The sequence below is a fragment of the Histomonas meleagridis genome, assembly GCF_020186115.1.
Source record: "Histomonas meleagridis strain 2922-C6/04-10x chromosome Unknown contig_130, whole genome shotgun sequence".
Lineage (NCBI taxonomy): Eukaryota > Parabasalia > Tritrichomonadida > Dientamoebidae > Histomonas > Histomonas meleagridis.
In genome coordinates this window covers 89,103-113,296 of record NW_027150765.1, presented here as the reverse complement: position 1 = coordinate 113,296, position 24,194 = coordinate 89,103, and the positions used below count along the sequence as shown (strand labels likewise).

The following is a 24,194-nucleotide window of genomic DNA, read 5'->3' as shown; positions in this document are numbered from 1 at the left end:
TTATATAACGAATATCATTACTTTTTTGGAGGCAATAGTTAGTTTGGGTTTGTCTGATTTTTGCACTCCAAATTCGATCCACATCGAGTTTCTCCCGTTGACAAAATAAATCCAGGTTTCATCTTGTGTCAATATATGCCTTAGTCTGTGGTCATTTGAACTAGAAAGGAATTCGAATAATTCAGAAACAATGGCGGCTCTTTTGGCTTTGATTTCTGGAGTCAACTTATGTGGGATCCATTTGAAGTTAAATTTTTCCATCCCTAAAATATTAACCATAATATTTTTCACTGTTTTTGGATCCTCACCTACATTTTTCGCAATTTTCTTCGTCGATGCATATGGATAACTTCATATAAAATTGGTTATTTTTTGATCTAAATCTGATCTTCTTGGTCTCCCTGTTTTTTTCGATTCGAAAATTGAGAAGGTATGTTCATTCATCTTTTTTGTCCATATCTGAACTGTTCGAAGTGTAATAATATTATCATCATATACAGCACATAATCGTCTATATACATCTCGATTTTCATTTGATTCTAACCAAAGGAAATGGACAACAGAACGTAATTCCTCAATTGGGACTGACATAAGAATGATTGAACGTTCTCTTTCGAAGGGTATCCTGAAAAAAAGTTGTTTTACTTAATGCATCATAGCCATTTGGGAAAAAGTATTATAATAAAAATGATAATATATTCATCATGAATTTATTTATATAACTTGATTTTATAAATATCTAATATTATAAATCAAAAAGAGAGCCTGACGAACGGACTTTTTCCACCCCCTATAATTGACTTTTTTGCTTTTATATAAAAAACTCCAAGTTTTCATTAATTGATTTAATGTAATTTTGGAATTCGAGTGATTTTGCCTCATTATTTTGTTATAGAGAATCGAAGTAATAAGAATAACTAGAAATAAATGATTCAAATGTGCTATATTGTATTGGTGGTTGACAAACATTTAATTTGATACGTAATAATTCTCTAATTTTTGTTTCTGTCAGAGGAAATTGTGAAGGAGCTCTGTGTATTTCTTTCATTGTTTTTTCATAATCATTTAAATATGATTTATATGTGCTAATATATAAAGGATTCATAATAGAGAATGCTTCCGATTTTTTTGTTGCCTCAATGAAGTCTTCAAAGTTCATTTTGTGACCGACCTCGGTCACGACATTTTTAATGGGATTTTACGGTTTTCCGAAAATTATTAAATCTCGTCATAGAATGGAAGTTTCTGAATACAAAAAGTTTGTTTTTAACCAATTGTTTGTTGATAAATTTTCTCCAAATCTTTAAATGCTTCTTCGGCATTAACTGCGGTATACCTTGAAATACAGGAAGATCTCCATCCTCCAGTATATTGTATTGTTGCCGAAATCGCTCAGTTCAAGGCAGCATATCTTGCACCACCCTTTCGTAAAGAATGAGTGGAAAACATAGTCGCATCAGATCCAGGAGCTTCGGATAATATTTTGTATTTTCTCCTAATTGTTGAATCACTAATTCTGCGATTATTTAGAGGCTGGTGATAAATATTGAAAGCTTTGAATAATGGCCCTGTTCGTTCGACATCCACACAATATTTATTTGATAGTAAAATTAATTGTTCGCATTTTGCTTTGATTTTATATATTATTAATCGTCCTATTCCTGATTGATCAGTTTTTGATTTTTTTATTCTAATTTTATAAATATCCCCTGCAACATCAATATCTTCAGAATTCAAATTAATTACTTCTGAAATTCTCAACATCAGTCGAAATTGTAGAAACATCATTGCAACATCTCTTAAACTTTCGGTGTTATTTTCCTTAACGGTCGCAATAATTTTGATTAGTACGTTATATGCTAATGTATCAGCAGCACAAGGATAATCTTCATCATTTAATATATGTAATTAACTTTTCATTTAATTTTTAATTTTTTTTATCTTTCATAATATCTTCTAAATTATTTTTTTCGCAATAAAATGCACTTGCTGAACACGTATTTTTCAGCTTCAGTAACGACATCCACAACGTTTTCTATAAGTTAAAAATGCTCTTAGAGTTTGTACTGTGATCGGGGAATAGCTGAGGTGTATTTGAAATAATATTGATTGCTTGATAGAGTGTTAGAATATTTTCGTACTGCTCTCGAGTTTTAGCTGCGATTACGAAAGCTGAATCAGCTTCCATTGCATTGAGGAATTTTCGAAATCCATTAGATTAAATGGCCGATTATTTCATTCAAAAACTGAACGGTTTTGGTGCGCGAAAATTTTATCTTTGTATGAGAATCAAAAAATTTAAACTTAACCGCCGCTACGCGGCGGTTTCCGTGCCCGAATTTTTTCAAATTTCAATAAACTAATTATGGTGCCTTTTCAATCATCAAATTATTACATCAAAGATAAGAAAATTGTTTGAAATACGCCAATGCTAGTTTCAGATATTTACATTAACTTTTGACAGTAATGTGATAGTTATTAATTGAAATAATAAAAAGTGACCATGGGAGAAAATATTTAAAATTTGATATTGAGATTTGTCAACAGATTTTATTAATGTATTAATTAATACATTAATGTCAAATCGTTTAATTGGTAAATAATCATGCATTTTCGTAATTTTTTCATTTGACATAATAATTGATGGCAAATTGTATTCCTTGCAAAAATCATTTTTAAGTTGGTCAATATCTGGTGTATATTGATTTTAATGCTATAAAAACCAATACCTACTTCTTTTTAATATCAATGGATTAATTTTTTCATTCAAAACTTGATCTCTCGAAAAGTGCCGATAAGAATTATCACCGTCTGCAGCATATCCATTTATACTGAAATTAGTTCAATTTTAAATATTAATTTTTAATTCATCTAATTTTTTGGTAATATCTGTATTGCTACAATTGGAAGAAATTACATTAAAATACAAGGATTTGAATGGTTAATTGGCTGAAGTTGAAAAACAAATTCGGAATCAATAGAATTTTTGAAGTTATTTATAATAAATTGTTCAAATTTTTGATAAGAATTTTGTATTGTATTTAGTTACTCTTAAGTAACATTAAAAATTTTTATCATACCTGAAACTGTCTAAATTTTGAAAATTTTTGAAGATTTTGTCAAATTAGCTACATCAACATTAATCATAGCCTTTTATTTTGGCATAGAATTATTATATCTAAATTTTTCTTTTCAAAATATCAGTAATATATATCCATTTAACAAAAGTTAATTGTTATTTAAAATTTCATAAATTTGGCTTAATTCTTTAGTCTTCGAATAATTAAATAGCAAACGGTAAACAATCATTAAACGTTCACTTTGAGAGCACATTATGGATCACCTCACACTATTATTATATCTCTTCATATATATTAGCTAGCTTAAATTAAAAATATGAAATAAAAGTAACTATAACTCATATATATAAAATATCAATATTAACACATATGTACATATATACAATAAATTTGATTATACGTCGACAAAAATCTTAATATCATTATAACAATGTAACCACTAGATACAATACTAAAAATAAAAATGTTAAAGAAATTTTTATTATATCTCTGCTATATATAAAAATATTGGGCCTTCAAAAATTATTCTATCATGTTGAATCATTGTTCATCAACAGATGTAGGGTCTTTATATAAACAAAAGTCAAATATTCATTAACTGTAATAATTGAAGAACTTAATGTGAAAAGAGAGCCCAAAAGAGCAAAAAACGAATGAATTCGAATTAAACTAAACGATAAAAGTAAAATACATAAAAAGTGGAAGAACGATACATATTCCAAGCAAATATTTATTACATTAATTTTTTGGTGTTTAAATTTAAACAATTGTTAACAAATGTTAAAAATTCTAGAATCTAAGAATACCAAACACATAATATGTGATATAAAAACAAAAATCATTTTATTCATTCTTCAGTTGATGTGCTTTCATAATCTTCTGGAAGCGCAAGTTCACGTTTTGTCATAATTGGATCCATTGAGACTGAGTGAGCTGCAACATTTGGTGTTGTAATAGCAACTGTTTCTGTTTTAATAGCGCCACTCTGCATTTGCATTGGATCAGGCATCCATGGATAAGTAAAATCTGTACGCCATGAACCAGAAGCAGCAGGACCAATCAACTTTGCTGTGTTGAAGATTTCGTCTATCGTTGATAATTGGCGTCTCTGTATTACACCTTTTTGAAGTTTGTTGGCTAGCATGAGACATCCTTGAAGAGCAGTTTCTGTTGATGAAAGTGTTTTGGCAAATTTATTCACTCTTCCAGATAATTGCGACAATTCTTCTTCTAGTGCCTTAATTTGGGCTTGCCGTTCATTCCATTGATCCACCTTTGATAAATGACGTTTTAATTCAGCATCGATGCTTAAGAGATCTTGTACTTGAATAATTATTGACGAATCGTATGTTTTGTGAGAATCACATGCGTTTTGAATACAAGTTAAAATTCTTAGGAATGTTTCTTTGTATGCAAAAAGGCAATTCGAAAGTTCAGCAATTAAAGGAATTTGGTTTGACATTTTGTATAGTTAACCAAACGAACATAGTCAATTATCATATTATTAAAAAGTGGCGAATTTAATCAACTGCAATGAAAGTTTTTAAATTATTAATCTAGCTTCATAATTTATTTCGAACCAACTATTTCTTTTACGTTTCACTTCTGATATAGCTAATTTTTTATTTTTTTTTACACAATAATTTGACTCTTTTTTGCTGGTCGACGATAAGTATGCATTCAATCGAATTATATCGTCTTGGATCATTTCCCATTCAATCGACAGAAAAATTCTTAACTTCTGAAAAATTGAGAATTGGCGACCAGCCACTTCAAGCCATGCCTATTGTATCAGTCCACCCACCAACTTTATTCAAGTTAATGGGAGTTGAACCCATGACCCAGGAAGAAGTTCGTGTTCTTCTCCTTCGTTATGGTCTCGAATTAGATGATGTCATTACTGAGCCAGAACTCACATACAAGATTGATGTTCCAGCAAATCGTCCAGATCTTCTTTGCGTTGAATCCATTGCTATTGCACTCAAAGTTTTTCTTGGTGGTGAGCATCCAAAGTATACAATTGTTCCACCAAAACTTAATATGACTTTGGACGACAAAATTGGCAGTGTTAGACCATACATTATTTGTGCAGTTCTTCGTAATGTTACATTTACTCAAGAATCTTATCAATCCTTCATAGATTACCAAGAAAAACTTCATCAAAGTCTTTGTCGTCGTAGGAAACTTGCATCTATTGGTACACATGATCTTGACAAATGCAAGACACCATTTACATACACTGCTGAACCACCTGAGCAAATCAAATTTGTTCCATTAATGGGTGGAGAGGAAGTTGATGGCCGTCAACTCTTTGCCAATCTTTCAACACATCAACAACTTTCCAAATATCTTCCACTTATTGAAAATGAGAAACTTTGGCCAGTTGTTCGAGATGGAGAAGGCGATGTCATGTCACTACCACCCATCATCAACTCATATAAGACACGTATAACACTTGACACCACCAATGTCTTTATTGAATGCACAGCCATTGACTACACACGCGCCAACAACGCTGTCATTGTCATTTGCCACGCATTTTCACTCTATTCAAAGACGCCGTTTACAATTGAACAAGTTAATGTCATTGAAAACGGCAAAACTGTTGCGTCACCATCACTTGATGTCTCAACTTTCAACGTTGACATTAACTATATTCGTAATCTTTGTGGTATACCAGAACTTACAGAGACTGAAGTTATATCACATCTTAAGCGAATGATGGTCACAGCCGAAGCATCTGATAATGGAATTCTTAAAGTTACAACACCATTATCAAGGTCTGATATTCTCCATCCATGTGATATTGCAGAAGATGTCGCAATCAGTTATGGCTATGATAACATTGCCAAGAATAAAACATTCCGCATTCCATCAGGCCGTGCATTACCAATCAATGAATTAACTGATCGTGTTCGTCATGAAGTTTCAGCTTCATTATACAATGAAATCCTTACTTTCTCATTATGTTCATTGAAGGAAAACTTCGATATGTTATGTCTTAAAGATGATGGATCAGCGGTCCGAATATCGAATGCTAAAACAACTGATTTCGAAGTCGTTCGTACACAACTTATTTCTGGTCTTCTTAAAGTTACACGAAATATATTCGATCAGCCAAACATTAAGAAGCCACTCCCATTACGATTGTTCGAAATCAACGATGTATGTAAGAAAGATGATAAAGCGGAAAACAATGCACAAAACGAAAGACATTTTGCTGCTTCAATCGCAGACGTAAAGTCGAGGTTCGAAGATATCCATGGACTCTTGGATAGGTTCTTCGTAATGAACGCAGTCGATAGAGCAAATGTTAAGTTGGAAAGAGAAGACTGCCCAACGTGCATACCGGGGCAAAGAGCAAAAATTGTGTTTAAGGGTAACGTAATAGGATGGATAGGAGTAATACATCCACAGGTGTTAATTAACTTCGGATTAACAACACCAATCGCTGCATTCGAAATTGCATTCCAACCATTCCTCGAAAAACAATAAAAGATAATAATGAAATTTTATTGTATGCGAATTCTCTTAATATCTTTTACAAACATAAAGAAGTTAAATATGTTTTTCTGTTCGTTTGCAACTTTGTTGTTGAATGTTTTATAAACAAGAAGAAAGTCAAATGTATTTTGAAGTTTGTGTATTATTAAATGAACAAAATGTGAAATATTTTTCTCCAATTATTCAAACAATTATATCTTATCTATAGATCTATTGTGAATGTGGATAAATTGGTAATTTGTTTTCTCTTATTGAAAAAAATGGTAAATACAATCATTGCTTGTATGAAAATGAGTGCACACATTTGCAATGAAAGGTTTATGAGAGTTATGAACATAAAATACAGTTTCAAACATTAACATATGTTTAATACTATTCCACTATAAAAATTATTACGAATCATCGCCAACCAAAACAATAAAATGGTTCATTGGTGAAAGCATTCTAATGGGAGTGTTGTCATCCTGTATCTCTTGCATAGGGAATCCCACCAGAAGCTTAAACCGGTTTGGAAACATGAATTTCCTGACAAATGTGTACATCATTTTCGCGGGACCATCTCTCGGAAACGCTCGGACCTGCGTGGTGCTATCCGGGAACCTGAAGCGCACAACAGAGGCGTCATCGTCTTCGGAGAGCACTGGCAAATTGTTGAATTCTTCCTCAATTCGAATTTGCTCATTATGAAGAGCTTCTTCTTCGATTTCCTGTGTGGTCATATTGTTGGCTTCTGCCTCCTGAACAGCACGGAGATACTCAATGTCTTGTTGTTGGATGATGCTTGAGTTAGTTTCATTTTGATGAACAATTGAAAAATATGATATGATCCCAACTTCACCAATAGGACCTTCGTGCTTAACAAGGAGGTCACATTGTTTAAGCGTATCGCCATGTGGTCTGAGAATTCCAATTATTGGGATTTTTTCAAATTTGAAATTAATTGCAATTTCCCAGCCTTCAGGTGTAGTACATTCAATAGCACAAAAAATGAAATTCAAACGTATTGATTCAGAAACATTTGGTAAACATAAGATTTCATTCACATTTGATGAAATGAGACTATCACTACAATAAATATATAAAAAAAGAAGTTTTCCATTAGATTTTGCTAGTGCTATTGCATCTGAAATTGGCCCTGTATGAACTTCAAAAGGAAAATTTAAAAATGGATTTGAATGATAATCATTTCCAAATGGTAAGCTTCCATATTTAAAGTGATGGAGAAACCTTTGGAAAAATGATTTTGCTTGCTGGTCAACTGGTGGGGAAATTTCCAAAATCTATTTTAAAATAAAACAAAGCTAGTCAATTTTGGATCAAAAAAGTGAAGTGAGAATGAACGTTTAAACATCCCGGGGAAGGGGTTCTGTTTTGGTTCAAAATTAAAGTGCAAAAAGTAAAATACTTAGATCAAATTAGTCAGCTCTTTATGTTTGATATCAGAATAAAATGTGAGTTGTTTTTTGAGTGTTTTTTGTTTTTCATTAGATTTTTTATAAGTCAGTAAAAATATTTATATAACGAAGTTTAATTTATTTTTATTCCATACCATTTTAAATAAAAATTTATGTAATAATACAGATATGATTCTTCATGAATCAATTTACATATTTTCTGTAGTGCTGTCATTTTCTTCAATTTCTTCATTTCCTTCATTCCATTCATTTTCTTCATTTTCGCTTTCGTTTAAATCTTCATTCTCATTTTCTCTTATTTCTTCGTCTTCAGTTTTTGATTGTGAGAAGAATTGTCCTAACATTTGTAAAAGGACAGGATCTTTACTTACAACGTTATTGAAGTCTTGAATGTTTGCAGTCACTCTTTTTTTTCTTTTTGCTTCTTCAAAGATTTTTTGGAGTAACTGATCAGCAAAAAATTCAGCCGATTTTCTTAAAATATCTACTGCTTGCTTTGATATTTCTTTTACATCAGGGTCACTTGTAGCAATATCCTTACATTTTGATTGAGGAAACAATGTTTTTTTCATTTTAATATCGAACAAACTTTGTCAAAAAATGAACGTTTACTGCTAACGTTTTCAGATCTGTTTGACAGAAGTGAAAAAGATGTTTGCACACAGGACATCATCACGTGCCTCTCGAAAAACTCATGACCCAGGTGACACGATTGCAGATTATGTGATTGTTAAGCTCATTGGTCAAGGAGGCTATGGCGATATATACACTGTACAAAAAGATGAATCTGAAGAAATATATGCAATGAAGCTTGAAAGCATCACAGCTGAAAAACAAGGCCTTGAGACTGAGGTTGCAATTCTTTCTCAAGTTCAAGATTCCGAATTTTTCGCCAAATTATATGAAACCGGTCAAACAGAGTCAGAACGTTATCTTGTTATGGAACTCCTTGGACCATCTGTTTCTAATACTCGTCGACAAACCCCTAGTCATTCTCTTAGCCTTGGGACAACACTTCGAATTGGAATATTCATGGTTCAATGTATTGAAGATTTCCATAAGCATGGTTTTATCCACCGCGATATCAAATCTGGTAACTTTCTTCTCCGTTACGGGCACCAAAATCCACTAGCTCTTATTGATTTTGGCTTATCACGTAAATTCATTGATCCACAAACAAATGAACCATTTCCTGAGCGTAAGAAATGTGGTTTTAGGGGCACTGCCAAGTATGCTTCAGTTTATGTCCATGAATCTCGTGATCAATGTCGTCGAGATGATCTCATTTCATGGTGTTACTCTCTCGTTGAGCTTGTTGAAGGTCGTCTCCCATGGTCCACGATCCACGACAACGAGCAGGTTCATCGCGCGAAGGCTCGCATGTCTCCGAAAAGCCTTTTCAAGCGATTTCCACAAGAATTCCAAGAAATCTATCGTTACATCAACACACTAACGTTCACCAGTGTACCCCACTATGAGTACATCATACAACTTATCCTCCAATCGTTAGTTAATATGAATTTCGATTTGTTTTCGAGATATGATTGGGAATACTTCAAAAAGGAACAAATTGAACGATACTCTCCAATACCAAAGTTGCCTAAGGCAAGCGAATTGGTGCTACCTGAAACTCAATCAATTGCGTCAAAGGATGATACAAATCACTCAAATTGCGCATGCAAACTTCTTTAATGAAGTAATTGTTTATAAACGTGTTTTGTTGATTTGATTTTAATTCATTCAAATAACATTTGACTGTGCACTTAGATAACATTTTGATGTTTTCCATTTACTGTAAATACTTTTGGAATAAAATTTACAATAAGCCAAAAGATTTTTTTATAAATATTAGTTGTTAAAAGAGTTTAAGGAATTTTTCTATTTGAATAAATTTTAAATCTCTCAAATGATAAAACATTAATAAGACGCTGTGAAAAAATGTCTTCTTCATGACTGAGACAAAAATGATCATTCTCATTAACAATCTGAGTCTTATCACATACGTATCTGTATCTGGTTTATAATGGTCTAAATTCTTTTTTTATGTAATCATTGTCATGTGGTTCTATATCAGTGAGCATTACATCAAAGAAGCAGATTTTTACAAAAATCATAAAAATAAACAAGTGTTAAAATGAAAAATAAGACATGTTACAATTTAATAAAACAAAAAACAGAGGAGTATTTGAACATAAGGATAAAAATCCCAAGTTGGTCATTTCAAATTAATTAATGAGAGATGTCACATGACCAAATCCATAATTGATACGTTTGTTATTACTGATTTTAAATCTCAAATTCAAGAATCTCTAAAATCTTGAATGCTAACTCAGCTAACTGTTGATTTTCGCTTTTTGTCATTGAATCTAGTGCTTCTAATGTGGTTTCATTTTCGAAAGCATGTTTTATTACCTTTTGTTCATTATTATTGAACCGTTGGATTGCGCAAATCAAAGCGTGTAAGCCTGTTTCCGAAAATTCATTATCGCAATTAGAAATAAATGCTAAAAAAGGTGGGATTACTTGGGTTTGAAGAATTAAATATACTTGTTCATTTGTTCCCAGGTAAAAAATTTCCTTTATGGCAGCCGATATAAAAAGTGACGGTGTGTATTTGGCGGTTTCGTAAATATTTGGAACAGCTTCCGGAAAGCGGTTTACGATCAAAGACTGTATAAAAAGTGGTCCATTATGTGCGACCGTTTGAAAGAAGAGAGAACAAAAAAGTTGGCAATTATAATCAGAGTGAAACATCATATGATATAGAATCTCGTAGTCAAAAAAAGGAATGAGATCAAGTGGTAGAGTAGAGTTATGAGAGTTTTGATAAACCAAAAACATTGAACAAATGAATTTTAAACATACGATTGAAAGATTGATATCAGTGTTATCAAAATTACGAATGATAATAAATGTGTTTTTTGTTAAATCGACGATTGGAAAGTCCTTATCACGATGGTCTTTAGAAGATATGAGTTGTGTTAGGCAATTAATGGAATGTTTTACAACTTCAATATTAGGTGAATTACATGTTTTAGTAAAAAGCTGAAAAAGTAAGTAAAAATTTTCATCTGAAATTTCAAAATCAAAAGAAAAATTATTATTAAAATATATGAGACAGTTAATTGCGGTATTTATATTGGTAATATTGTTGACGATGTTGTAAGCAGTTTTGAAAAACGTTTTGGAAATCGCAAAAATAATATCTTGATTGATATCTTTATAGTCAGTTAAAACAGAGTAAATTGATGAAAGCTGTAAGATAATGTTTTCATCTGTAGAATCAAAAAAAATTGGGAAAATTTGAAAAAATCCTTGGCTTATAAAAAAGATTGCAAAATCCTTACTATAATCAATCATCATAACTATAAGGTTCAATGTATAAGATGTGTATATACTTGGAATTTGAATTTGCAAAAAACTTTGAAAAAAGCTGGAAATATCATACTCAACAAATAATTCTGGTCTCAAATTATTTTTGTCGCTTGTGATGCATGTAAGGAATGCCATCATTTGAGGACCTTTTTCACTTGGACAAAAGTCAATTAGTTTTGAAAAGAGATCTACAAATAAATCGAGCAAATTAGAATCAATCTCTTCACCTTGGGAATGGTTTTTATTACAGCTTAATCCAAATTCTTGCAGCGCTGAAACATTCTCCAATTCTATCATTTTGGAGATAATTCCACTTTTACCGATACTATGAAAATCAAAAAGTGGAAATAATGTATTCAAAAATGCACTTAACGATTGTATCACAGTGAAAATTTGAGACAACGACAAAATATTTCATTTGCTTCAAATACAAATATATTTTTGCACGATTTACATTTATTATTTAAACTTCGACAGACCCTTGCAGAGTAAATGAAAGAATTAATAATGCAACAAACCCAGCAAATAACAAACATATCAATACCTTAAACGGTATGTGACCTTTTCTAAACACAATGAAGAATGTCACTCCGGGCTCCAAAAATATTAATATGCAAATTGCAACTAAACATATTATCCTTACGACGTATTTCAATATGTCAGTCATTAATGCATAAGCGCAATTGAACAATAGGACAACGATTCCGCACATTAATTGTTGGCCAATTGATGACTTTTCATTTCCCATAATGAATGCGGACATTTCAGTTCCTTCAAGATACAAATACATTTGCGCAGTTGTAACTATACATATTAGATTACAGACCTTTGCAATGATAATTATCGGATTATTAGAATTGGGAAAACTAAACAAAACATTAGTAGTCGAATCTTGTGATGCAAATACAAGATAAGCAGGAATGCCAACAATAAGATGGAATGCACAATTGATTACATTGACAATCCATGCAATCGGAATAATTCGCTTCGGTGTCGGCCGTTCTAAATATCGAGTTACTTTCTCTGTGAAGATGTGATTGGTGTATGAGCACATTATGAGAATGGGATTAAAGCAAAAGCCTGCTTTATTGCTTATGGACCAAGAAACATTGGCATTTGGATTGACTCCATTGACATGAATTGAGCTGATGAGAAGAAATGCAACTAAAACATGCAAAACTATCTTGCAAAAGTTGCCAATGTGGGATAAAATTATAAATTTATTGAAGCCTTTGGCAAAGAAAATAGGAAATAATAAAACAATGTTGAATATATATATGCAAAAAATGTCATTCTGTAAAATGCCTGGAAGTGTAGTGAAGGATCCAATAAAATCTCGGATACACTTTGGAATCTCATCGAAAAGTGTGAATGAGAGCCAAAGATATGAAAAGATGTTGATTATATTAGTAACCGAAGAATATTTAACTTCGCTGGCTTTCCATATTGCTGCAAATGAATTATATTTCCTGAAGAACCATGTTGATAAATATGCATGAAATGTAAACATATTATAAAAAAGCATAACAACCATGCTTATGATTGTTGGATAAAACCCTGCCGAAAGCATGGCTCCATTGAATAAAGGATCATTTCCAAAATCTGTATTTAAAAGAATCGATAATGCAGAAAAAAACGAAATTTTGTCTTTCTTCGTAAGATGTCTCTGATCAAATACAACAGCATTTCCTTTTGATCTAACTTCATCTTGGACATCTTGGAGGTTCAGGTTCCCCCCAATCATTTTCTGCAAGTCCAAAAAACGTATCCTCGTTCAATTTAGCGGTTGTAATCAACTGTAAATAGAGTGAGCGTTATGATAAAAAAAATTTATATCTTAATAAATACACCATTTATTTATTCTATATTAAGTTATTGCAATTACAAATATATATTGACAGGTGTTGTGCATTAAAATCAAATATTAATTATATTAATCGAAAAATATTCTTATTTTCAACATTCAATGTTATCAAAACCGCTATTAATAATTGAAAAATTTCTTAGCCCAGAAAACTCGAGTTTTTGATGCGGTGGAGATTTTTCTTTATTTTTTCATCTTCCAAATAGAAATATTGGATCTTATTGATGTAAACATATTTATGTGGTGGTAAAATTTTTATTTCGCCATCCTGGATTAACAATTTAAATGATGGAAAAAAGATTATTAAATCAACTCTCAATTCTAATTTTAATTATAAACATACTTTATCATTACTTCGTTAGCCATAGTTCATATACGTTTGTGGACATAATATAATTGTAGATTGATAAAAATAAAAATTTGATAACAAAAATTTTTTCAGCGATTTTGAGCGAACGTTAGTTTATATTATTGAAATTGAGTTGTTATCTAGCCGATAGCGTCATGAAGCTTTTCGATCTTTTTGTTCGCTGTCGTTTCGAGATACCAAGTAATTACATATATGAACATTATCAACACTCCGAATCGTTTCAAGGAAATGAGGAAGATTTGAAAAAAACTCTTCCTTCGTTTTTATTTCCAATGAATCCACAAGCTTCTATGCAACCAAATTGTCATTATTTTGTGATTACAACAGGAGATGGTACTCGTCATTATGGGTGTTCAGTTTTTTTTAAAACAAAAGATCAAACTTATTCAATAGCTCTTGTATCAACTCTTCCTTATTTCCAAACATTAAAAAATATCCTCTATGTACTATTTAATAGCCAACCAAATGATTGCAAAATTGCTAATTATTTACTTACCCAAATTCCAATGCCACCTCCAGGAGTAATTGCTGTAACTTTTGAAATAGACAAATACCAATTTTGTGTTTCCCGTTCACCACCAAATCTTCTTCCATCAATGGATCTTCCGTTTTGGCTTCCATTTTCCTTATTTTCCGCTAAGCAATTAATTTTAATTATTCTTTCAATTGTTACTGAAAAGCAAATAGTATTCACTTCTAAAATTAGTGGTGTCATTTCACCATTTATAGAGACTCTTATTACTCTTATGTATCCCCTTCAATCATATTCTATTAATATTCCATGTCTCAACGATAAGCTCAAAGATATCTTACAGTCACCAATACCATTTCTAATTGGTGTTAATCCTGATGAAATATCTTTAGATAATCTTGATCCAAATGTAATTATTGTCAATCTTGATACTTCAACCATAATTTACCCATCAACAAATAAACCACCTCCAATTCAAGATAGAGCTCGTTATAAGCTCAAGAAAGCTTTAAATAAGACGTGTAAATTATTTCATAATGATGATCGGAAAGCAATTCTTCAATCTGTCACCAAAGTTGATAAAAACTTCTTAGGGCTTCCTAACATAAAAAACTTTCCATCTAAAAATGAGCTTTTTAGGTGTTTTAATAAGACCCGTTCAGGATTTCTTCGCTTTTTTGTAAAAGTTTTGATGAACGATCAGAAAATTGCCGATAGCACCGATACCTTTCAAAATGAGTTCAGTTCATTTTTCAAAGATTTTATTCATACACAATGTTATCAATCTTTTGTTGACAAAGTTACTAATTTTAACCAAAGAGGTAAAGTAGTTCATGATATGGATGATGCAAAAATATTATTTTTTAAGGAATCAATTGAGTCCAAAAAAAACCGAAGTATTTTAAAGCGTAAAAAAGTTAAAACTCCGTTTATATCAAATGCGTCATGGCGTGTTTCTCGTATGTATACATGTCCAAAGACAAACGTAAAACATCCATGCGATTTAATTAAAGGTATAAATGATGTTACATATTCAAAACAATTTACACAAAAACTTAACATTACAAATAATACATATATATCTTCGCCTTCTTCTTGGAATCAATCATTTTATTCACTCATTCCAAACCAATCACATTACATGTCGAAATTTATTGATAAGAAATCCGCTTTAATCATACAGAAAAGTATGAAAATGTTTGTGAAAAAGAGTAAATTTATAAATATGAAAAATGCTGCAATCGTTATGAACTCTTTTGCCAGAATGTGCATATGTAAAATGCAATTTATGGAAATGCGGAATTCAGCTATTGTCATACAGTCGACATTCCGAATGAGCGTACAAAGGAAACATTACAAAATAATGAAACATTCCGCTGTTGTGATACAATCGATGATACGCATGCACAGAGTCCGTATGATTTTCCTTAAGATGAAACACTCGGCAGTATTAATCCAATCTGTAGTTCGAATGTACTTACAGAAGAAACATTATTCATTAATGAAGCATTCCGCAGTATTAATCCAGTCAACATTCAGAATGCACTTACAGCGCAAGCATTATCTGTTAATGAGACATTCCGCAGTTACAATTCAGTCGACATTTAGAATGTATTTACAGAAGAAACATTACAAACTTATGAAACATTCCGCAGTATTAATCCAATCAACTTTCAGAATGTACTTACAGAAGAAACATTATTCATTAATGAAACATTCCGCTGTTGTAATTCAGTCAGCATTCAGAATGTACTTAAAGAAGAAGAATTATATTCTAATGAAGGATTCGGCAGTATTAATTCAGTCGACATTCAGAATGCACTTACAGAAGAAACATTATTTGTTAATGCAACATTCCGCAGTTACAATTCAGTCGACGTTTCGTATGTATCTGCAAAAGAAGCGATATCATGCAATGCAGCATTCAGCTGTTGTAATTCAGTCGACATTTCGTAAATATCTTCAACAATGTAAACAATTGTCGAATGTTTCGCTACAAATTTTTGCCAAAATATTTCAACTATTATATACTCCGCGAACAGTTACGTTTACAAATCTTCCAAATGTTCGATATTATTTATTAATTATGAACATAATACATCATAAAGCGCAACATATAATTACTTCAAATAATTATAAATTGCTCAAACAAAATTCCGAATTAATAATTAATGTGTTAAATAATGGAATAAATTCAAGTGAAATATTAAATGAATATATGAATGAAGTAAATGAATTTAATTATAACTTAAATTATTCGGCGAAAAAAATGAAAAAAAAGGTGAAAAATAATCAAAAGAAATTATATAAGAAAATTTCGAAATTACAAAAGAAAATTTTCGGTAGAAAAAGATTCGACGAAATGTTTCGAATCTTCGGAATAAATGTGAAAGGTAAAAAGAGAAAAGCGCAAATGGTGGAAATAATTTATAATGCGTTGTGTTTCACACCAAACGAATTCCCATGGGAAATAACGGCCATATCAGCAAAGATTGTATCCGTTTGTATGAAAAAGATGCCAACGGAATCTTTGAATGCTTATATGAATATAAGAAAATAAATTTGTTTGTTTATAAATAAAAATTTCTTTAGTTTTAATTTGATTAAAAAATATTTTTTTTTAAATATAACAAATTAAAAGCAGATATAATATATTACGCTGATATAACAGTAATGTTTTAAACTTTGTTATTCAGAATTAATTTCAAGATAATCATGACAAAATTATTTGTTGGAAAACATGTTTTATAAAAAAGTGTAATCGTTTCAATTGAAATTTTCAGTGCCTTTAAACTGTTTCGATTCATCGATGCAACATTACAAGCCTTTAAGGATTCTCCCTCCAGGTTTTTGGAAGATTAACAAAAATGATTTAATACTATGGGGCATAGGAATTTTCTCGCAGTTATGCTTATTTTTTACTTATTATCTTAAAAATGATATTTATGATCCATTACTATTCCAAGATTCAATTATTTCATTAGCTACTTCTAAAATAATTTTCAACCCTAAAGATATTGATCCTTTTTATGATTCTTTTAAGATCAAAAAAGATTCGTTTAAATCGATACTTGTAACACATCCCATTTTTTTAAAGCTTTGTTCTCTTATTTGCATCAACAATTATACTTGCGGTCAATTTTTATCCATATTTATTTCTCTCATTCTTGTTTTATATTCATTTTCCAGATTATTAAAAATATATGGCATATCGCAATACATTTATCCATGCATTATACTTTGTTTTGCACCATTGAAATGGAATCTTCTTAAAAGCACAGCCACATCAGACTCTTTATTTCTTTCATTTGTTTCATTTTGTTTTATTTTCTATAGAATTGATCACTTCATTTTTCTCACCATTTCACTTTTCCTTTGTCTCACCACGAAACACGAAGGTATAATTGTGTTATTTATCTTCCTTATCCTTTATATTTTAAGCCTTTCCATTGTTAAATCACTTCTCATTTTCATTTTTATTATCATTTATATATTTGTTCAAAAAATGATTGGCGTTACATTCGATAAGTTTATGTATATTACATATTTCCCATTTAAATATGATAACGAAACTTTTAGCTTTAACATATTAAAATATTTCCTTCAAAACGCCGAATCAATAAGTAAATTACGAAATGTTCATTCGTTAATGTTATTATATGGAACAGTGTTTATTGGAAGCGTTTTACTTTTGTTACGTTCTGTTCCACTCGGAGTGTTTCCATTGATTTGGTTATTATGCAGTTTGTTCATTAACAATGAATTCTTGTTTAAGTTCATTGCGCCAGCGCAAGTATTCGCATACATAATCGGATTCGAAAAAATTCTTCATGAAAAAGGAGTAAAGAAATTGTTACCTGTGATATTAGTGGCGGCACTCGCGCAGGGATGCGTGTACGCAAGCGGGGAAATAGGAAAGGCAAATGTGCCAAAGGAATTTTGGATACGATTAATGAATAAATATTAATATGTATGAAATTGAACATTCATTTTATTCGGTAACAAATTCTGATATGTGATTTTTGTAAATTTTGTTCATAACTTTTTATGGAAAAATGATAAATGCTTGCGTAAGATTAGAAAGTTTTAGGAATCAATCGCCAAATAATATCTAGATTGGTATATTCCAGTTCCATGCTCATGACATACTTGGAAAGAATTCCTTATTTTCTTCCAAACATTTAATTAAAAATCAAGTGCTTCGAAAAATTTTATCTGGTTTAATAATGTATTTTATAAAACGATGCCGTAAGTCCTTAAACAAAAATTTGTAAATTAGCTTCAATAATTTTTTGTAAGAATTTTCCAAAACTTTTCATTCAAATGAAAATTAAAAATTACACCGAAAACATCAATGAACAACATTACCTAAGAGTTGAACACACCAAAAAATCAACTCCGAAACATGTTATCATCAACTAATTACTAATTCTTTCTGTACACAAATATTTAAAACATTAATTAATGTTTATAATACAATTTTTTTAATGATTTCCACACACTTTCAGTTCAGTCTCATCTTTATCGATGTCAAATCGACTGATTTTCTCCTTAATACTATTGCCTTCTTCAGCGCTTCTTCAGCCTCAATTTTGTCCTCGCAAACTGTTGCCAGCGCGAGCCACGCGTGGAAGCACCACGGGTCCACAGCCGTCGCCCTCTTTGCGATTTCGTTTGCCTTCTCCTTCGTTCCCAATTTATATAATGTTGTCGCCAACGCGGCCATATATTGGACGTTGCATGGGTCCATTTCGACAGCATACGCAAGATAACGAGCGGCCTCCTGATGCTCTTTTAGCGCTAGACATAACTGCGAGTAGCAGAAGAAGAAATCGGCCGATTGCTGATTCGATTCTAATTCGCCCCAACTTTGGAAACATTCGGACGCGTTTTGTAATTTGCCTAACATTATGTTTAGACGTGTCGTGGCACTCATAATGTGCGCATCAGCTTTAAACAATTTCTTAAGTTTATGGAAAAATGACTCCATTTGTGTCATATCGCCATTTTCGGCAGAACAAAACATCCCTTCGATAAGTATAAACTTGTCGTAGCGACCTAATATGTCATATGAACTGTTGGCTAATGTAAGGGCTTCGTCAAATTGACAATTTGATCGGAAAATTCGTATCATTAATAAAAGTTGAAGACGTGAATGATTGGAATCAGAGTTCCACGTAAGATTCCGTTTGAGGTATTCAAGCGATTTCTCTTTGTCATGCATTTTGGCATGGAGATATGCAATGTTTTCAAGTAATTGTGGATTTCTCTTGTCTTTTTTGCGAGCTTTCTCAAGAATCTTTAAGGCCTCTGAACATCGTACCATAACTTGATCTGGTGGACATCGATGAATGAGAATAAAAGCACGTATTGAAGCAACTTGAGCAGGATAACTTTTGGATATAGGTGTGACATAACGAGATACAAGATGAGCATAATTAGAATTCTTGGCAAGATAAACAAGAACTGAGAAAAGAGTTGATTTTTTGATATCGTTGTGATATGCTTCAAGTGCTGTTACAACGCCAATAATGTGCTTCTTGGTGACAAGGGTTTCGAGTAGTTCATTGGGATTTACAGTCGAAGGATCAAATTCTATTGTTCGTGATTCCATTGGCTCGTATTGTTTTGACCAGTTATGAATTGAAAAACTAACGGTTGATATCTCTTCCAATAAAATGTTCATAGAAAACATATAATGTCTTGGTCTATCTTCCTAATAAGCTGGTGTCGGTAATGATTTATAACATTGACATAAGTTTGTTGGCGTATTGTTAAAAAAATTTGATGATTGATTCAATTTTTTTAATTCCATTTCACACATTCATTTTATAAGTATTTTCTTTAAAATCTTATAGATACTATTGGTGGTGATGAATTCTTCTTGAAAGTAATAAAAAAGAAAATTTGGTTTATTTGTTTTTTTTTTGTAAGGCTAAAATTTTAGCTTATTCAAATTTACGACTTTTTCAGTATAGAATCATTTCCGAAGATTTTAATCTCGAAAAATCATTAATTGATAATAAAGTCAATAAAATTTCATGTTAGTATGATGACATATTTGTTTTAAAGCATAACAATATGAAATATTTAAAAAAAATTAAAAACGTTTATCCATACATGTGAATGAAAAATCGAATTAACATAAGATAAACAAGCACAATATCACATACCATATGAAAACAAAAAAGTTTTATCATTGTTATTTAAATCTTTTTAGGTTTTCATGAGCAATTAATGACATTTTTTTTGGAACCTCTTCCATTTTTGAATGAAAATTAATCGTACATAGTACACCCCAAAAAATCCAAACGATCAGATCACAAATGAAAAACACGAATCAAAAAACACAGACTGATGACATAATTGACGATATTAAAGTTGATCAACAAGTTCAGACTCAACCCCAAACTACAGGTATATCTCAATGGCTCTTTACTGCCAATACACCAAATGTTTCTGATTCTCTCGCAAAGCGTGATATTCGGCCCATTCCAATTCGCTCTGTCTCTACTATTAACTTTCGTGATGTCAAAGAGTCCAAAAAGATAGTAGCAGCACCATTTCCTTCTTTACCATCACGCCGCGATGTTCAAGAGATGAAATCACAAACAGAGCAAGAAATCCAACGATATAAAGCAGATTTATCCTCACTTCAACATGAACGTAATTCACTCCAACAAACTCCAAATCAATTAATTCCATCATTACCCAATTCATTAGGGATCCATCAATATCGCGGTCTCTTAATTTCAGATAATCTTATAGATTCTGTCATATCCACATGTAAATCACGGCGTGATGAATCACATAATACCACAACCATTCAATCAGATAATCAAACATATCATAATCTACCCGAATTACCACTTTATAAACAGACTATTGATCAGATGCGACTTAATGCGCTCCCTATATTTGCGCATCGTTTTGCAAAGAAAGGATTATTAATCGAAGAACAACAAAATTTAGCCGACGAATATGCGAAACGTCGAATGCTTTGGGAGCAACAAAACATCGCAATTGATGATTATTCGTCACGTGTTGATATTAAATCTAATGTTTGGCCGCCTGAATTTCCAAAAGAGACTCCAGTTGTTGATGAAGCGGCGCGTCTGAAGTGGGCATCGCCTGACCAAGAAATGTTTTTAATGAAAAGCGATAAAATTGATAATTGTTATTATAATACGAATGGATTTATTAATGATCCAATTGCTTCATATAATCGATTTAAAGAAAGATTGGCTTGGACAGAAGAAGAGAAGCAAATATTTGTGGAGAAATATCGACAAAACCCTAAAAAATTCCGGAAGATTAAGGAGGCATTACCGGATAAGTCATATAAAGATGTGATAGAATTCTACTACTTAAATAGATATGAATTGGGATTAAGAGAAAATGAAGGAATTTCAAAGAAAAGAGGCGGAAGAAGAAAAGTTATTTCGGAAGGATCAACAAAAAAGTATTATTAATAAATTGTCTTTTGTTAGAAAATTGGTGAAAAAAAATTTTAAACGTATATTAACGTACGGAAAACGATGGGAAATTGGGGGGCCAAACATGAAATTGACAGTGTTTGATCGGATTTAATTTGATTTTCTTGTTTTAGAACAACTGTGAAAAACATCCGATTAACGTTTAACAACCAATAACTTTTCAAATTTCAACAGTCTGTAGCGCTATTGAAATTTCAGGTGGTTTTCAATATTGAATTTCTGAGGGTAAACATTTTCATCTCATGTTCCTGTTTTCGATCATCTGCGTTACATTCGACTCAAATTATGTTCTTAACCCGTCATTTGAAAATGGTAAAAGTAATTGGCAATTCGATTATAGTACATGCGTGGTTACAACAAATGTATCACACTCAGGAAATTCTTCCCTCTATTGTCATGATACCAATGGTCTTAGGAATTCACTTGGATATCAATTTCGATATAAAGGAGAATTAGCAAGTGGATTTTATTATAAACTTTCAGCATGGATCATGATGAGAAATTGTACATCAAATTTAATAGTTGTGGTTTCTGGTCAGCAGGACATATATGCCCTTTACCTTCACGTTTATAACACTGCAAATAAAAATTGCTCTGATGGTAATTGCAATGATCAATGGTATTATATAGAAGCTACAACATCAAAACCAGTTCAATCAACCCAAACGATTAGCTATGCTTTTGGTCTCCGTGATAAAGGCACTGGTGAATATTGGATTGATGACATATCATTTTCACCAATTCTTAGTGCGACACTTCTTAAATCTGCCGATGTGACCTCATGGAGGCAAGAAGTATATCGCGAAAACTCTAGTATTATTGTTGATCTTGCAATTAAAGATACATATTGGGAGAATGGAGATTACTTAGCATTTGACGTAGATTTCATTAACCAAGCTACAAACCAAACCGAACTTACACTTCATGATTTCACAATTAACAGATCTCTTGAGAACATATTTGCTGATTTTGTTTTTGATTCAACACTTCTTTCACCTGGGTATTACAATGTCAGTGTTACATTACATAATTTACTATTAAATTGCACTGAGCACACACAAACATATTTACATGTACTGTCAGAAAAACGTGATTATGCAATATATGTTGATCGAAAAATGCGAACTATTGATCATGGAAAGCCATTCTTTCCATTAGGCATGTATTATGATGCATGTGGATATAAAGAAGAATATGTTCGAGATTATATTGGCGCACGTGATAGTCCATTTAACATAATGGTCTTTGGTGGAAGCCGGAGTAAAGCAGCCATAGATCGTGTTTATAATATTACCGAAGGGAGAGTCCGTGTTATTGATTTAGGAACTACAACACTTTTATCATATAAAACAGAAGAAGAACGAAAAGCAGTTCCACAAAAACTTGCTGATTATGCAAAAACAATCAAAGATTCACCAGGTTTATTTGCATATTATCATAAGGATGAGCCAAGTCCCAGTATGGTATCATTTTTACATGACAACTTGATTGCACTTCGAGAAGCAGATCCAGATCATCCTGTTTATACAGCTGTTAACCAACGAAATTATTTATATATTATTAAGGAAGGATTGGATTGTTATGGAAGTGATATATATCCCGTCCAAAACATCGATGACTTTCATGCTGTTTATATTGTAACTTATCAAGGACGAAATAGTGTAATTAATAATCGAGCCAATTGGGGAATACCACAATTCTTTAGTTGGAAAACTACTGATGCTACACGATATCCGAATGAATTACCACCTACTTATGAACAACAAAGACAAATGACATATCAAATGATAGCAGGAGGTGCGAATGGAATAATATATTTTGATTTCGGATTAACTTTATGTGGAGAACAACCTTGGCAAAACGAGTTCGAAAAGGTAAAGAAAATCGCTAATGAGCTTAAAAACGATTACGTCCCAATAATTTTGTCTGGCAATGATGTCGATCCAGGATATGCTCAACCAACTTATGCTAAGCAAGAAAACTCAGGCAGAGAATGCGCAGTGAGATTCTTTAACTACGATGGCTATGATTATGTATTAGTTGTCAACGTATGGAAAAGTAATGAGAAAGATTGCACGTTCTTCAAGCCGAATACAACATCGAAAATTAAAATTTTGACTGGTGATTCAGAAATAACAGAAACAACAAACATAACAATAACGCTGCACATGCCGGCAATGGACGTGACTTGGCTGAGGATAACAAATGACGCATTTAATGGAAAGCATGGACTGTCTGACGGTGCAATCGCAGGTATTGTAATAGCTGTGGTGGCAGTTATAGCAATTGCAGTAATAGCAACAATTGTGATCAAGAAATCGAAGAAGAACAAAGATGTTTCTTCTTCTATGTAAAGAAAAATATTTAATATTTAATAAATAAATCTCGAATTGCTTGAATTTTTTGAATGTTTAAAGTGTTTTATTTATTTATTTATATAAATATTGTTGGATGTCGAATGATATCGCTAAGCTCGTGTATTTGCGTCTTCAGATAAATGAAATAATAAATGCATTTCGTCTATATAAAAATAAATTTTTTGAACTTGTGAGAAATTTTTTCTCACACTTTTATGATAACACTCACTATACATTATTTATAGTATCATTTCATTTTTA

The 24,194-nt window shown here is 31.7% G+C and overlaps 7 protein-coding genes across 7 annotated transcripts; 4 read left to right on the top strand and 3 right to left on the bottom strand.

Moving 5' to 3' along the window:
* Positions 1-3,927: 3,927 nt before the first annotated feature.
* GO595_001333 (uncharacterized protein) lies at positions 3,928-4,542 on the bottom strand (the record flags this gene model as incomplete). The annotated part of the gene is made up of 1 exon (XM_067914120.1): positions 3,928-4,542. The coding sequence occupies one exon, from the start codon at positions 4,540-4,542 to the stop codon at positions 3,928-3,930; it is 615 nt and encodes a 204-aa protein (XP_067778530.1).
* Positions 4,543-4,859: 317 nt separating this feature from the next.
* On the top strand, positions 4,860-6,575 carry GO595_001332 (phenylalanine--tRNA ligase beta subunit, cytoplasmic-like; the record flags this gene model as incomplete). The annotated part of the gene is made up of 1 exon (XM_067914119.1): positions 4,860-6,575. The coding sequence occupies one exon, from the start codon at positions 4,860-4,862 to the stop codon at positions 6,573-6,575; it is 1,716 nt and encodes a 571-aa protein (XP_067778529.1).
* A 401-nt stretch (positions 6,576-6,976) lies between these two features.
* On the bottom strand, positions 6,977-8,571 carry GO595_001331 (uncharacterized protein; the record flags this gene model as incomplete). Its single annotated transcript, XM_067914118.1, has 2 exons — positions 6,977-7,649; positions 8,192-8,571. 2 exons carry the CDS (start codon positions 8,569-8,571, stop codon positions 6,977-6,979), a joined length of 1,053 nt encoding a protein of 350 aa, XP_067778528.1.
* Positions 8,572-8,650: 79 nt separating this feature from the next.
* Positions 8,651-9,691, top strand: GO595_001330 (CK1 family protein kinase; the record flags this gene model as incomplete). Its single annotated transcript, XM_067914117.1, has 1 exon — positions 8,651-9,691. The coding sequence occupies one exon, from the start codon at positions 8,651-8,653 to the stop codon at positions 9,689-9,691; it is 1,041 nt and encodes a 346-aa protein (XP_067778527.1).
* An 8,893-nt stretch (positions 9,692-18,584) lies between these two features.
* Positions 18,585-19,694, bottom strand: GO595_001329 (tetratricopeptide repeat protein; the record flags this gene model as incomplete). The annotated part of the gene is made up of 1 exon (XM_067914116.1): positions 18,585-19,694. The coding sequence occupies one exon, from the start codon at positions 19,692-19,694 to the stop codon at positions 18,585-18,587; it is 1,110 nt and encodes a 369-aa protein (XP_067778526.1).
* A 712-nt stretch (positions 19,695-20,406) lies between these two features.
* Positions 20,407-21,552, top strand: GO595_001328 (Myb-like DNA-binding domain containing protein; the record flags this gene model as incomplete). The annotated part of the gene is made up of 1 exon (XM_067914115.1): positions 20,407-21,552. The coding sequence occupies one exon, from the start codon at positions 20,407-20,409 to the stop codon at positions 21,550-21,552; it is 1,146 nt and encodes a 381-aa protein (XP_067778525.1).
* Positions 21,553-21,818: 266 nt separating this feature from the next.
* Positions 21,819-23,930, top strand: GO595_001327 (carbohydrate binding domain containing protein; the record flags this gene model as incomplete). Its single annotated transcript, XM_067914113.1, has 1 exon — positions 21,819-23,930. One exon carries the CDS (start codon positions 21,819-21,821, stop codon positions 23,928-23,930), a length of 2,112 nt encoding a protein of 703 aa, XP_067778524.1.
* Positions 23,931-24,194: the final 264 nt, after the last annotated feature.